Source organism: Artemia franciscana, chromosome 5, assembly GCF_032884065.1.
Source record: "Artemia franciscana chromosome 5, ASM3288406v1, whole genome shotgun sequence".
In the NCBI taxonomy this organism is placed as follows: domain Eukaryota; kingdom Metazoa; phylum Arthropoda; class Branchiopoda; order Anostraca; family Artemiidae; genus Artemia; species Artemia franciscana.
In genome coordinates this window covers 2,640,163-2,657,084 of record NC_088867.1, presented here as the reverse complement: position 1 = coordinate 2,657,084, position 16,922 = coordinate 2,640,163, and the positions used below count along the sequence as shown (strand labels likewise).

Here is a 16,922-nt window from a genome sequence, read left to right as displayed (position 1 = left end):
GCGCAACACATTCCCATTGTTTCACCATTGAATTTCAAGGCCTTGCTATAGGGACAAATTTTAGACATTGTCCCGATTTGAACACATCTACTCAAGCTATAATCATCGACTGGGCTGTACCTGAATGCCAGGCGATAACTTTCAGGTTGCTCTGATTCCTCGGCACACTTTCTTTTCTTACTTTCTCTATCAGCAGCAAGCCTGATTTCTTGCTGTTCTTGTGATTCCTCGGCACGATTTCTTTTCTTACTTTCTCTATCAGCAGCAAGCCTGATTTCTTGCTGTTCTTGTGATTCCTCGGCACGCCTTCTTTTTTCACTTTCTCTTTTAGCAGCAAGTCTGCTTTCGCGTTGCTCTGGTAGTTCCTCGGCACGCTTTCTGTTCTTTCTTTCTCTATCAGCCTCAAGCCTGTTTCCTTGCTGTTCTTTTGATTCCTCGGCACGCTTTCTGTTCTTTCTTTCTCTATCAGCCTCAAGCCTGTTTCCTTGCTGTTCTTTTGATTCCTCGGCTAACTTTCTTTTCTGACTTTCTCTATCAGCAGCAAGTTTTTTGGCATAGACTCTTTGAGCATCTTCATCGGCTTTTGCCATTGTAAGTTCATCAGTCATTTTAAACTTAAACATTAATAGATTTCTACGTGAACATATATGTCTTAAATATCTTTAATGACGTCACCGTCATAGCAAAAATGACGACAACTAACTTCATGATTAAATATCTTTAATGACGTCACCGACATAGCAAAAATGACGACAACTAACTTCATGACGTCAGTCGACACAGAAACATGACGTCACCTGACAGACAGACGCACAGACAGACAACTTATTTTTATATATATAGATATATATATATATATATATATATATATATATATATATATATATATATATATATATATATATATATATTCACAGGTGGGACATAGGGACACAGCTACAATGGCACGTAACTAATATGGCGCGTAACGACTTACGCGCACGGGGGGTTTGGGGGGGGGGGTGCGAAGAACCACCGTAACAGCTAGTTTTTATATATATAGATATACTGACGGTAGATAATATTAGAAACTAAATTAAAGTTAATTGGTCCAGACAGGCAAATACCTAGCAGTTTTTTTTCGGGAGGAGAGATAGAAAAGAAATTTCGGGGACAGTGAATAATAAAACATAAGTTTTTTTAATAACTTAACTAAAAAGTGCCTGGAAACCCAAGAGACTTTACGATTCCGAGGGGGAGGGTTAGGTTGGGGCCCAAAGGTTACGGCTAACACGTTCCAGGTTTCAGCCATGCATTCAACAGCCGTAAGTAGGCTGCCAGTTCTAATTTTAGCCTGATTTGTTCAATGAAAAATTCAAAGGTTCCAGTTTCGTAGTTTTCTTTTCATTGTATGTTTATTATGTCTATTTTTGACCGATTCTTTTTCACCCCTTTTTCCTTATTTCTGGGAGTTCCTGCCGGACCTGTAATCTACCTACAGAGCTTACGGGTCTGTCAAACAGTTCGTGGTAACGAACTGTAAAAGGAGCGACCCGGCTCAATAGTAACCAAAACTCTAAAAAATGGAATTTTGATACCAATACCTACATCAAAAGAATCGCAGTCTAATGCTGATTTTAAATATATAAGTTTCATTAAGTTTAGTCCTACTGATCGAAAGTTAAGAGCCTTAGAAAATTTGCGTTATTTTAGAAAATAGGGGGAAATGCCCCCTAGAAGTCATAGAATCTTAACGAAAATTACACCATCAGATTCAGCGTATCAGAGAACCCTACTGTAGAAGTTTCAAGCTCCTATCTACAAAAATGTGGAATTTTGTATTTTTTGCCAGAAGGCAGATCACGGATGCGTGTTTATTTGTTTTTTTGTTGTTTTTTTTTTGTTTTTTTCCCCCAGGGGTGATCGTATCGACCCAGTTGTCCTAGAATGTTACAAGAGGGCTCATTCTAACGGAAAAGAAAAGTTCTAGTGCCCTTTTTAAGTGACCAAAAAAATTGGAGGGCACCTAGGCCCCCTCCTACGCTAATTATTTTACCAAAGTTAACGGATCAAAATTATGAGATAGCTATTTTATTCAGCGTAGTCGAAAAACCTTATAACCATGTCTTTGGGGACGACTTACTCCCCCACAGTCCCCATGGGAGGGGCAACAAGTTACAAACTTTGACCAATGCTTACATATAGTAATGGTTATTGGGAAGTGTACAGGCGTTTTCAGGAGGATTTTTTTGGTTGGGCGAGGGGTTGAGAAGAGGGGGAAATGCTGGGGGAACTTTGCATCGATAATTTGTTGTGGGGGAAGAAAATCTCCATGAAGGGAGCGCAGGATTTACTAGCATTATTTAAAAAAAAACAATGAAAAAATAAATACGAAAAAGTTCTTTCAGCTGGAAGTAAGGAACAGCATTAAAACTTAAAATAAACAGAAAATTATTACCCATTTGAGGGGCTCACCTCCTCCTAATACCTCGCTCTTTAAGCTAAAGTATTTTTAGTAATTTCAACTATTTATTCTAGGGTTTATTTATTCTGGGGCCATTCTTAATGAATTGGGACAAAATTTATGCTTTAGTGTAAAGAGCGAGGATCTGACAAGGGGGCGAACCCCCTCATATATGTAATAAAAATATGAGAATACAAAAGTTCTTTACGTAATCTAATTTATAAGTTACGTAAATCTTTTACTAATAAAAATATTCGTAAAGAATTAAAAGTTCTAGTTGCCTTTTTAATTAACCAAAAACTCGGAGGGCAAATAGGCTTCCTCCCCCGCTCTTTTTTCTCAAAATCATTCGATCAATCAAAAAATGCAAATTTCGTTTTAATTATTCCTCTGCGGAGAGCCAAAATCAAAACATGCATTGATTCAAAAACGTTCAGAAACTAAATAACTGAAAGTAAGGAGCGACATTAAAACTTAAAACGAACAGAAATTACTTCGTATATGAAAGAGGCTGCTTCCTCATCAGCACCCCGCTCTTTACGCTAAAGTTTTTTACTGTTTTAAAAAGAAGAATTGAGAGACAGAGTCAAACTTTAGCATAAAGAGCGGGGTGCTGATGAGGAAGCAGCCTCTTTCATATACGAAATAATTTCTGTTCGTTTTAAGTTTTAATGTCGCTCCTTACGTTCAGTTAAAAAAACTTGTTTTTTTTATTTAGTAGCACCAAAAGTCAGTAGTTGATGCACGAATCAAAAATTGAGTTGACGTTTTTCATCCAAAACATAAGTTCCTAAATTAGTTTATATTTACTAGATCGTTATGTTCTACTTGGAAATCACCGTGACTCATGGAGCCTTGGGTCCATTGACCCATCCAGTGGTACAGCTTGTCTTTTAGAAATTGCGAGAGTTTTTGGAAAGCTTGCTCAAGAAGGTGGGTTCAAACTATGGAAAATACATGCATATTTCTTTTTATATGTACACTAGAATGTCCGTTTGAGTTGAAATTCTAGATGCTTAAGAACTCTTTGGCCTTATAACTGAACACCAGACAATTTTTTTGAGCTTTTTTCACTGTTCATATCTCGAATAAGAATTTGCGGCTTTTTTGTACCATTTCAGTTTTGAAAGTATCCCCTCAATTGTTTAATTCACCTTATTACCTATTAAGCCAAAAACATACTTTTTGAAATTAAAGCTGAAAGCGAGATTTATAGTAAAAAAGAAGTGATTCCCTGCAATGTTATGGGGAGGCTGTCCCCTCCTTCTTTACACCAAACTGTAATGCCTTATTAAAAAAAAATACTTCATTCCTTCAAATATAGTTAGTAGGTATTTTCAATTCTTTGAATTTTCGATTGCCTTTCAAAAAATAGGTGCTGAAAATTATACGGTTTAATTATATGGTCACCCCAAATGATTTTGGAGGTTTTTTTTGAAATAAATCAGAGCCACATAGAATTTGGAAATATATCAGGTCACATAGAATTATATACATATTAGGACTCATAATTATATACATTATGTAAATATCTATAATTTATAACCCTATACATTTCCCTATGTAAATCCTATCTATATATGCCTATGGAAAATTGTAGGGAGTAGGGCTCCTGAGGAATAAGAAAGCTGTCAAGTCTTGTTTAGGTTGAGAAGGTATTAATTAAAGAATACTAGACACTCATTTTGACTAAAAAGTGCAGTGTATCAGTCAAAGTTGTATATTCCACTGTAGAACGGCCTGATGGAGATAGTAATGAATCGGATGAGTTTTACTTCCAGCTACAGGAACAAATACACTGGATCCCAGGTAGTAATATAGTATTTTTCTTGAGAGATTTTAAAGTCATGGTCAGTAAAAATAGGGATAGATAGGATCCTAGCCTAGGTGAATTTGCTGTAGAAAAAGAGAATTAGTAATGTTTTCAGACTGTTGCAGCTTTGTAGGGTCAACAGTGAGACCTTAAACTGTTTGAAAATTGAATTAATCCTACAAAATAGGGAACTTGAAATTTAAAACTTAATTTAAATTAAAATAAATTTACTTGCCTCATATCTGGTGCTAGAAACCTCAAGGGAATCTGATGTGTATATCTCCCTCCACGCTGGACTTCGGGGTCTTGCAACCTACATTCCACTTCTTTAACAACTCTATGCTTATATTGCGATTCCCTGAGGTCTCTTCCCTTTATTAAAATAGTCAGAAAAAACCATCTTTATGTCTAATTTACCATTGTTTTTTCTTCAGTGATGTTTCAAAGGAAGCTAATGGTTAAGTTTAAGAGTACGGCATTGGACTTTACAGTTCCTATTACAGATGCTGATCTCCATTTCATTGCCCTTCAGCCAGGAAGTGCAATAGGGAGCCAGCCATCTTTTGTTTTCGCACACCCTCCCTGCTTATCTTCCCCAAACTTTCTCAAGGTACCAAATTAGGGTTGGGTCGACCCTGGCTAAGCATGCAGAATCATGCCTCTGACCCCTGTTCCAAACAAAATAACAAGCGACACCAGTATTCGAACTCCCTGTCCTTTTTATACTCAAATTTGTACTAAACCACCTTTTTGCACATCTGAGCCTCTATTAAAAGAAATAAGAACTACCAATATCTGGATTTCAGAGCTCTACAAAAAGTGTTTAAGACAAGTAAAATTTGCATTTCTTCCGATAAGGAAAACTAACTGTCACATGTTACAATCAGCCCTTATAAAGGTTAATAAAAGTTAAAGAATTAATAAAAAAGCTGATTTTTTAATGAAGTAAATACATAATTTCAAAATTAAAACGCAGATAATTTACTCAGGGTAAATAGTAGGATGTAATCCATAAAACTTGCTATTATGTTATAATAAATTGTGTACTCTATAAAAACACAGAAAATATATAAAATCAGCATTCAGATCTTCAAGCTTTACAGTTAACATCAGCATTGTATCCACAGTTGTGGTAATAAAAAACTTTTGCGGTGAAAATAAAATAAAAAGACATCAAACAGTTCGTCGTAAAGAACTGTAGTAAGGAGTGACCCGGCTCAATAGTAACCGAAACTCTGAAAAACGGAATTTTGATGCCAATAGTCACATCAAAATCCAATCTATCTCAATCTACCAGCCTCTCTCAGCGAGTGACTACACCGGCATGTCACATCAAAAGAATTATTTTTTAATGCTGATTTTAAATATATAAGTTTCATCAAGTTTAATCGTACCCATCGAAAATTTGCCTTATCTTAGAAACTAGTGGGAAACACCCCCTACAAGTCATAAAATCTTAACGAAAACCACACCACCAGATTCAGCATATCAAAGAGCCCTACTGTAATAGTTTCAAACTCCTATCTACCAAAATGTGGAATTTTGTATTATTTTGCCAGAAGACAGATCACGGATGCGTTTTGTTTGTTTTTTTCCCAGGGGTGATCTTATCAACCCAGTGGTCCTAGAATGTCGCAAGAGGTCTCATTCTAACGGAAAGTAAAAGTTCTAGTGCCCTTTTTAGGTGACCTAAAAATGGGCCGGCACCTAGGCCCCCTCCTAAGCACATTTTTCCCCAAAGTCACCAGATCAAAATTTTGAAATAGCCATTCTGTTCAGCGTAGTCAAAAACCTAATAACTATGTCATTGGGGACGACTTAATCCCCAACAGTCCCCGGGAGAAGGGCTGTAAGTTACACACTTTGACCATTGTTCACATGTAATAATTGATATTAGGAAGTGTAGAGACGTTTTCAGGGGGACTTTTTCGCGTTGGTGTGGGATTGGGTCAGGGGGAGGGGTTTACGTGGGAGGATCTTTCCATGGAGGAATTTATCGTGAGGGAAGAGAATTTCCATGAAGGGGGCGCAGGATTTTCTAGTATTATTTCAAAAAAAAGAATGAGAAAATAAATATTTTTTTTCAACTGGAAGTAATAAGCAGCATTAAAACTTAAAACGAACATAAAATATTAAGTATGTAAGGGGGTTCGACTCTTCCACTATACCTAGCTCTTTACGCTAAAGTGTTTTTAGTAATTTCAACTATTAATTCTACGGCCTTTGTGACTCAGGGGCCAATCTTATGGATTTGGGACAAAATTCAAGCTTTAGTGTAAAGATCGAGGTATTGACGAGGGGGAAAAACCCCTTATATACGTTATAAAAATACATAGATATAGAAGTTCGTTACGTAAGTTCATTTGAGAGGTACGTATGTTTTTTACTAACAAAAACGTTCGTAGAAAAATTCCAAAAATCTAGCAGTATTTTTAAGTAACCAAAATTGGAGGGCAACTAGGCCTCCTCCCCAACCCCTTATTTTTATCAAAATAGTCCGGTCAAAACTCTGAGAAAGTCATTTAGCAAAAAAAAATTAATATGCAAATATCGTTTTAATTATTCATGTGCGGTGAGCCAAAATCAAAACATACATTAATTCAAAAATGTTCAGAAATTAAATAAAAAAACAAGTTTTTTTTTTTAACTGCGAGCAAGGAGCGACATTAAAACTTTAAACGAACAGAAATTATTCCGTATATGAAAGGGGTTGTACCCTTTTCAACGCCTCGCTCTGTACGCTAAAGTTTTTTTTTATTGTTTTAAAAAATAGAGATGCGACAAAGAGTCAAACTTTAGCGTAAAGAGCGGGGCATTGAGGAGGAGACAACCCCTTTCAAATACGGAATAGTTTATTATCGTTTTAAGTTTTAATGTCGCTCCCTACTTGCAGTTAAAAAAAACCTTTTTTTTTATTTAATAACAACCAAGCGAACCCGAATGGGTTGACCATATGATCATTCTGTTTTCTCTAGGATAATTTTTATGAGTTGATCTTGGTAAAAAAAAATTGTACATAAAGTTGCATACAAGAATTTAAAACACAAAAGAGGTACATCTTTTTAATTTTTTTCACAAAATTCTGTTTCTAGGCTGGAGACCACGGCGAACTTTGAAGTTTTGTAGTTGGGGAGCGGAAGAATATGGATTGATTGGGTCAACTGAATGGGTTGAACAAAATAGAAAAATTTTAGAAAAGCAAGCGGTAGCATACATCAACGTTGACATTGCAGTTGAAGGTAAATAGTTTTTTTGAAATATTGGTGCCACTCAGAGGAGAAGAGGTAGAATTAATTTTTTAAAAAAAGAAAAAAAAGGTGTAACCGCTTCTGACGTTATACCTTGTGATATCTGGCGAAATGTACATGACGTACATTTATGACAAACTTTAGAGAAGCAAGCAGTAGTATATATCAACGTCAATATTATAGTAGAAGGCAAATAATAGCGATTCTAGTCTTTGCTTGAAGATATTATTGCTTGTGACGTTAGGCTTTTTGACGTATGACATGACGTATATGATGTACGTTTGTGATGAATTTTCTGAAAAGCATTTGGAAACTTACATGAATTTCGACGTTGCAGTAAAGTTAATAATTGTGATTTTGTTTATGCCTCAAGACGCGTTCGCTTGTGATGTTATGCTTTGCGACTAACGTGAAGTCCATGATATACGCTTATATAAAATACATTTCATAGAGTACATGGTGTAAGCTTGTGACATGATGTTTCACAACAAAAAATAGTGCTTATGCCGTTAAGCATCCCTTAGTATGAAATCAAAATTATAATCACAAGTATTGTTTAATACACCCTGATGTAAATTATAAGCTTATGGAAATTATAAGCTCCTAAATTTTCAATTTCCTGTTTCCATCAAATTAAACAAGTACTTGAGTAAGCTGATTTTGAAAATGAGTGACAGATGGTTGACTATTTACTTCCTTCCAACTTCTCTTACGCTACTTTGACTTTCTTTAGTCTTTGTCCGAGGTTCTTGATTTCTTCCAGCTTCTTCAACCCTATTCAGACTCACTTTGGGCCTTTTCTGAGGTTTATATTTCCTTCAAACTCATAAGCTTTCTTTAGCTCTTTCCGCTCTTTTTACTTCCTTTCTACTTCCTCTAGTCCCTTCTGACTCTTTATTTCTTCCAGTTTCTTTTAGATTATTCCGACCTACTTTAGTCTTTTTCTTACATTATTGGCTTCCTCCAACTTTCTCTAGCGTCTTTGAACTTTCTTTATCCCCTTCTGACTTTCTTTACTACCGTAGAGAGAGAGAGAGAGAGAGAGAGAGAGAGAGAGAGAGAGAGAGAGAGAGAGAAAGAGAGAAAGAGAGAGAGAGAGAGAGAGAGAGAGAATTTACAAAATAAGAATTTACAATGTTATGTTTACCCAAATAGCATATACGCTGATTTTCCTTTTAATTTAAAAAATTCTTTCCACAAGACAAATTTGTCAAAGAAAGCGAAAAGCTCCACTAATCCTAGAATGAGCAAAAATAAAGTCAAATAATCTTCCAAGCGTAAAACTACCATAAATTACTATCAATTATTAGTCCAATGTTAATTAGTCTATGTTGTCTTTTGTTATTTTGATCATTTTTAGCTGTTTATCGTTTTTGTTTATTTATAATGCTCCTTACTTTGCATTTTTTATACTTTTACGGGTAATAAAGTTAATTCATTCATTCATTCATTCGATAAAGAAATGAAACTCAAAACGAGTAGAAATTACAATAAATAGCCTTGTCAAACTCAAAACCAGCAAAAATTTAAATTAGTAGGGCTGATAACCCCTTTGCCTTCTCAAGGCCAAAACACAATTTGGGCCTTACTGAAAAAAAAAAACACTGAAGGTGGATTATCAGTTAAATTGACAAATACTGACATTTCTTTGTTAATATTTTGATAATTTTTCATTTATGAGAGTAAGAAAGGTGAAAACATTTCAAACGTATTTTGTTTTCAGTAAAGCGCAATTTCTTTTTTAAATTAATTTCTGTTCTTTTTTATTCACATAGTCTTTTTCATGGAAAAAAATTGCAAATCTTTTCAGTTTTCTTCTATTAGAATCCGTAATATGGGTTGCTATTTGTATGTTGGAGAAACTTTTTCAACACTTTTTAATCCTGACACAAACAGTATTTTTTAATTTAATTGTACAGCTTCTGAAGTTGATAAAATAAAGCTTAATATCATTCCCAGAAGATTCTATCTATGCTCTTTGACAACTTGGATACACTTACACTCTTTTTATTTATTGAAATTGTACGAGCAGAAGCAGTAATAGCAGTATTCTGAAAAGTTTCAACATAATACCCCTAGTCGTTCTCGATATATATTGCTGAGGTGTCTTAATAGGAACCATTTAACACAATGCCTTTTTATTTATTTTAAAGCAACATTTAGTTTTAAAGCATAGTGGACAAATTGCATAATCCTGGGGGGTTTACATGCCTAATATCCCTAAAGACATAGTTGCTGGACCATTCTACTATGGTGAGCAAAATGGCTGTCTCAAAATTTTGACTGGATGTGTTTGGAAAATGAATGGGCTTGAGAGAAGGGCTGCTTACCCTCCAATCTCTTGTTACTCTTAAAAAGGGCACCAGACTCTCGCGCTGTAATTGGATTGCAAGGGGGAGGACTTCCCTCATCATATATCTAGCATAAACATTTTAAACAAGTAAAAACAAGGTAAAAAAAAATATTTTAAATGTATTTTGTTTTCTGTAAAGTGCAAATTATGTTCTGGTCTTAAAGGCATGGGGGTTGTCAGCCCTACTTATGTTAATTTTTGTTCGTTTTGAGTTTGACTCGGTTATTTTCTGTATGATTTGAATAAACAAAATATGTTTAACATGGCTTAACTTTTTTTATCTTTAGTTATTTTTATCTTTAGTTATTAAAAATTATTAAAACTTTAAGGAATATATTAGTATATGTACGCTAAACCGAAAAACAACAGCCATTTTTTTTTTTAGTAAAGCACAGATTATGTCCTGGTCTTGGCAAGGTATGGGGGTTGTCAAAGACAACTACACTGAACAAATGGCTATCTTCAAGTTTTTATTCGATGTGTTTTGGAAATTGATGAGCTTGGAAGGGGTTCGTTGCCCTCCAATTACTTTTGATTAATAAAAAGGATACTATCCTTTTTAACTTCCAATCGAATGAACCTTTTTTGATGTTTCTACGACAACAAATGACCATCTCAAAATTTCTATTTGATGCATTACGGAGGAAATACAAGGTTTGGGGGGATGGTTTATCCCTTCCTCCAATCACTCTGAATCTTAAAAAAGGCAATAGAGCTTCTGATTACCAATTCAACAAGCCCCTCCGAGATTTATACGATTACCTTTTCTATATATACCTTATATACTCCCCAGCACATACCCTACCTTGTTTAAGGGCTCTGGAATGGGGGGGGGTGTCATCCTCAGAAATATTATTTCCGGTCCTCTCCATTACGCTGGACAAAATGGCTATCTCAAGGTTTTGAATGGATGTGTTTGGGGAAATTGTGGGCGAGGGGGAGAGGCTAGTTGCCCTCCAATCCCTTTCGAGTATCAAAAAGGGCACTGACCTTTTCAATCTCAAGTCGACTGAGTCCTTTTCGTAAGTTTCTATGACAACTTCTTGGGTACGAAGTGTCCTGGTCTAAACAAATAATTAAATAAAAAAAAACGTTTTTTTTTTAACTGAAAGTAAGGAGTGACATTAAAACTTAAAACGAACTGAAATTACTCCGTATATGACAAGGGCTGTTCCCTCCTCAAAGCCCCGCTCTTTGCGCTAAAGTTTGACTCTTTCTCTCGAATCTACTTTTCAAAACATTGGAAAAATAGAGGGAGAGACTTAAAACGAACAGAAATTACTCCGTATATGAAAGGGGCTGTTCCCTCCTCAACGCCCTGCTCTTTACGCTAAAGTTTTTCACTGTTTCGAAAAGTAGATTTGAGAGAAAGAGTCAAAATTTAGAGCAAAGAACGGGGTGTTGAGGAGGGAACAGCCCCTTTCATATACGGAGTAATTTCTGTGCGTTTTAAGTTTTAACGTCACTCCTTACTTACAGTTAAAAAAAACTTGTTTTTTTATTCAATTTCTGAACATTTTTGAATTAATACATGTTTTGATTTGGCTAAATGGCTGTTTCTTAGATTTGATCGGAGGAGGATTTAGGAGGAGATGAACCCCTCATATGCGTAATAATTTCCAATCGTTTTGTTTTAATGCTGCTCCTTACTTTCAGTTGAAAAATCTTTTTCATATTTATTTTCATTGTTTTTTTTTGTTTTAAATAATATTAGAAAATCCTGCGCCCGCTTCATGGAAATTCTCTCCTCGCATGACAAATCCCTCCATGAGATATCCTCCCAAGTAACCCCCTCCCTATCCAAGAAAAATTCCCTTAAAACTTCTGCTGTACACTTCCCAATAACCATTACTATATATAAACACTGGTCAAAGTTTGTAACTTGTAGCCCCTCCCCCGGGGACTGTGAGGGAGTAAGTTGTTCCCAAAGACATAGTTATTGCGTTTTTCGACTATGCTGAACAAAATGGCTATCTCAGAATATTGACCTGTTGACCTTGGGAAAAAATGAGCGTGGGAGGGGGTGTAGGTGCCCTCCAATATTTTTGGTCACTTAAAAAGGGCACTTGAATTTAATTTCCGTTAGAATGAGCCCTCTCGCAACATTCTAGGACCACTGGGTCGATACGATCACTCCTGGGGAAAAAAAACAAACAAACAAATAAACACGCACCCGTGATCGGTCTTCTGGCAAAAAATACAAAATTCCACATTTTTATGAATAGCAGCTTGAAACTTTTATATAAAGATTCTCTGATATGCTGAATCTGATGGTGTAATTTTCGTTAAAATTCGTTGACTTTTAGGGGGCGTTTCCCCATATTCTCCAAAATAGGGCAAATTTTCTCAGTAACTTTTGATAACTAAGACTAAATTTCATGAAACCTATATATTTTAAATCAGCATACAATCTTACTACAGTTCGTTACCACGAACTGTTTGATACCAAGTGCCCACATCGCTCTTTACCTAGGCAGCGCTATTGCGCTGCCCTTTATAGTTGTCTTTGTCTTTTGTTACATCTGAAGATTCAACTTTCGATAAAACCATATATATTCGCGAATTGTCTCCGAGACTTGGCTTTATACAAAGTAATAAAGCTAAATTTTGAACATATTTTGAGTATTTATAAGTATTTCTATTTTCTATTTTTGTTCTACTGTTCAGATATTTATTTTTTTTGTTCATCTTCTAACCCAGTAGTAACAAAAACCAAATATCAGAGTGAAACAATTACAGAAAAGAATAAAAAATAGAAATATTGCAATAAAAAACACTTTCAGAACTATGAAGCAGCGAGGCAGTTTGAAAGCGAGGCGGTGATATTTGAAAGCTTTCTGTTTAGTTAAAAACTAAACTAAATTTACCATTGGTCCTAATTTTTTCCACTAATTTCCAGCTACAACTGGAAAAGGAAGAAAGCTAAAAGGAATTTGCAAAATCAGAAATACTGAATACACAATGAAAGAATACATTTCTTTTACTAGAGGTTAAACACTAAAAAGGTACAGAAGTGAATGATCACTAAAAGCTGAAAATAACTAAAAAGGTACAGAAGTGAATGATCACTAAAAGCTGAAAATAACTCAAAAAGTACAGAAGTGAATGATTACTAAAAGCTGAAAATAACTATAAAGGTACAAAAAATTATTTGCATATCAGAAGCGAAGAGCCGGAAATAATCTACTGGTCAATAGTTGAGTAACGACGAATCCAAATGATTGCTTCAGAAACGTAAAGGATTGATCAAGAGATAACAAACAGTATCATTTCCTGGAAATCTTCAAGGCTCATATTTGATATGTTTGAATTTTGAGCTAGTGAATGGATAATTTAATCATAAACACATAACACCACAATCAGAGGGACCAGCCTTTTATAAGGAGGAAAATTAGTTTATGCCACATTCATGATTTGCAGTTATGTCTGGGCCGCGGTCAAACTTGTCGATAAGATCAATATTACGCACGAGAACAACACCATTTATATCTCGTTGATAGCTTTTCATCTTAAAGATGTTCAGTTTGTGACTGACCAATCATAGCTAAGATTGTAGGTATAAATTTTGAAACTCGAAAAGATTGAGCTTTGAATATCAGCTTTTTTATCTTTAAGACGAACGTATACAACCATAGTATTAGCAAGGAATAGATTGAAATCAAATTGCGGAATCAGTTTTTCACTTGTGAAGCACTGGTCTGATGATTAAATAAAATGAAATGCCATTTTTCATTGTTTTTTTTTTATCGACAGACATAGTGGGTTTTGGGTGTCAGTTTAAAACAGTCAATATAAACCCTTGAAACTGAATTAGAAGTATGTGTCTTTCTAGCTTTTGATTTCAAGATGTCTTGTAGAAGCTTAAACAGAAAACCTTTAAATTGATTTAATCTAGGCCAATTAGAAATTGGGGTGTATGAAAATATTACCAAAAGCATGATCAAGAGCTGCAACAAAAATAGCTGTTGTCTTTTAAGCCACAGGTCAGATATTTCAATATAAAAATAATATAGAATTGTTTTTAAGGAGGATAAAATACTACTACTACTACTGCTGCTATTAACAACTCACCGCAGCACCAAGTCACCTGAGGCCAGCACAGCTACGCACGCTCCTCCTCCATCCTAATATATACAAAGCTTTGTTCTTTACAATCTCCCAGGAAGTTAGAAAATATGTGAAAATTGAGCAGGGGATATCTCTAGTCATTTTCCTGTTTGTCTTTTTCAAAGGTAGAGATGTGCAGTGCTTATCAAGTAGGAATAGAAGATAAAATTTGGAAAACGATGATGCTTCACGACAGAGTCTGGAAGCCTCCTGAGTACTAACGTAAATTTAAACTTCCCAAAAATTTCTGACTGTGCTTATGTATCAAATAAAATGCTTGGATATATTTTTAATTTCTATCAAGGTGACCCACCTCTAAGGGGCAAAATTAAAGCATAACTGTTATTTTACTTAATTATGCTTTAATTATGCTTAATTATACTTTGCGGAATCCTACATTAGCTCTACTTTTTGGGTAGATGCGTCGGTTTCTGGGTCGAGAAAATTCTTTTTGTGGTTCACATTCAAGTATGTGAAACCCACTTGTTCCAGCTCAGTTGTTTTGTAGCCCTCAGTTGTTTACTTAAAGGATAATTAATTATAATAAGTATGACAAAATTGAGTATAACTGAATGTTTTACTTATTACAGGTAACTACACCCTGTATGCTAAATCTGTGCCTATGCTCTACAAAACGGTAATTGAAGCTACTAAGAAAATACCTAACCCCAATCCAAATGAAGTTACAGAAGGACGGACAACTATTTATGATACTTGGTTGAAAAACAGCCCTTCTGACGGAGGGAGGCCCAAGTAAGATTTTTAAATTTGTTTATAGGTGCATCTGGATCCTAGGGCTTAGGAGATCGCGTTTTTAATATAGTGTGGACACATTAACAACTTTCGTTTCAGTTCCTCATTCCGAACGGTTTTTAAGTCTACTTGTTTTTATTAACCTCTAAAATTAAAGAGTATAAAAAAATTTAACTCAACAAAGGGCCACATAAAATAACAAACAAAAATAAACTCTGGCCCATTTACACAAACCTAAATTACATTAGTAATTCTTAATTACATTTCTTCTGAAATCATGAATTTTAACCTAAATATGCTATTAAAAAAAACAAAATTTTGTAAACATTAGAAATTGTGAAAATTATGCCATCCAACTAAAAAAAAAAAAAAAAAAAAATCCAATGTCAGTTAGTGTAGTAATGGCCATGTAATAGCCAAGCTTAACAAAAATTTTTAATAGGGTGAATTTATCCATATAGCTATCTGAGACAGGACCCGATGTTGAATTCTGATATGTTCAATGCAACAGCTACAATCACTAGAACCATAAATGGTTAGCTGTGCACCAATTTTGCGATTAATAATGATGGAATCACAATGATAATATGATGAGAATTAATAATGATAATAATAATAAAATTCTGCTGATAAGCTCGAGCTTATTTGCGTTGTACGTAGACTTGCCGCTTCTCGAGTTGCCGCTTCCGGGCTTCCCTTTAATGCGGCAAAACACAAATCTTTGTTTAGAATTAGATATGAAATATTTATTCTCTGTCTGACATTGTAGTAAAAAAGTTCGTCTTTGCTAAAAATATTTACGCCTTGGTTGTGGCCAAGGTAAGAGTAGTATTCGCGTTGTGTCACTGGAAAATACCGCTACTAGCTTCCGTTTCTATCCTAGAATATAGTTATTGCAAGTGCGTACTTCGTACGTTATATAGTGTCATAGCTCTACCCCAAGCTTTTTACCTCTCTTCTCAGTTTAACTCTCTATCGAAGACTGAACAGTTAAAGGTTCGTATAGGCATTTTCTTACGGGAAATTTCCGTTAAGTTACCCGTTGCATTTTTGGAATAATTTGATTTTAGAAAAATATTCAGTTTGTAATTTTCAAGAGAATTCGGCATTATTATATTTAATTTTTTTGTCTTTTTGTAGCATAAATAAGATAAATAAAAGATAAAATAAACTTAACTTGAGTCTTTGCTGATGCATTCCAAAAATCTATAATCAGTAGTTTTTCATTAGAAGTTTGACAATTAGCAATGATAGGCTACGCATATCCCCTATAACTTGGTTTGCTATAGTTGCTATACTTCCAGTTATATGGTTTTTTTGTCATGCAAATTAGAGCAAGGTTTTCCAAACAGTTTTATAGTTGTATTGTATACGAAGAGTTGGGGTTGAACTCAACTTCGGCAATTATTTTTATAGCTATTTAGCCGACAATAAACTTGGGGGCGTAATTCTTTGCGAAAATACCGCTTGACAACCGATGAACAAAATTATGGCAATACATGTAAGACTGCTTTCTATTCTGGACAAGAGATTTATCATTCCTGTTATGCTGTGGTAAAATCAGGCCTTTAATTCGGTCTGAATGATCTTGCACGCTTTGGATGACGTTATAATGCACGTTAAACCTTGGATGACGATATAATGGAATGAAGTTCATATTCATTCCCATCCAAACTTTGGAATCGTTACATCTAAATTTGTTTTAGTGGAATCATATATTTTTCATGTCTTTCTTATTTGTCAAGCCGAAATTATACCTAAATATGGTACTATCATCTTACTTTCTTTTTTTTCCTTCAAATAATCTGTGGTTTTAATAAACAGGAAATGTATGATTCCTGAAAAAGTCTTTGCCATTTTTTGGCAAGTTCAGCAACATAAAAAATTTTTGAACCTTATACAAATTTTTAGAAAGCAATTCATCGCTGATTAAAATCTCTGAGTTCGATTAGTTTTAACAAGTTCAAATTTTCATCACTATGTTTTCGATGTTAAAAAAAAAACTGTTCCTGTTAAAAACTACCACTTCTGAAACCAGGGGTTGTTCCACCATACCCTAGTGTTGCAACTGAAACTGGGAGGGTATCTAAATAACCCTTCTATAGCTGTAAGCAGACTGACTATCTTGGAACTATTACTCGATAACAATTTAACTCTTTTCGGGCCAAAATTGAGGATATTATTCCTGCAAATTCCTCTGTTGAC

The 16,922-nt window shown here is 34.8% G+C and overlaps 1 protein-coding gene across 1 annotated transcript in view; it reads left to right on the top strand.

The window, feature by feature from the left end:
- Nucleotides 1–16,922, top strand: part of LOC136026873 (putative N-acetylated-alpha-linked acidic dipeptidase) — a 102,533-nt gene that overhangs the window by 63,104 nt on the left and 22,507 nt on the right. Inside the window, exons 9-11 of the mRNA XM_065703661.1 lie at nt 3,257–3,376; nt 7,349–7,495; nt 14,555–14,717. Of these exons, the coding sequence (XP_065559733.1) occupies nt 3,257–3,376; nt 7,349–7,495; nt 14,555–14,717 (430 nt within the window). The remainder of the gene's footprint in view (nt 1–3,256; nt 3,377–7,348; nt 7,496–14,554; nt 14,718–16,922) is intronic.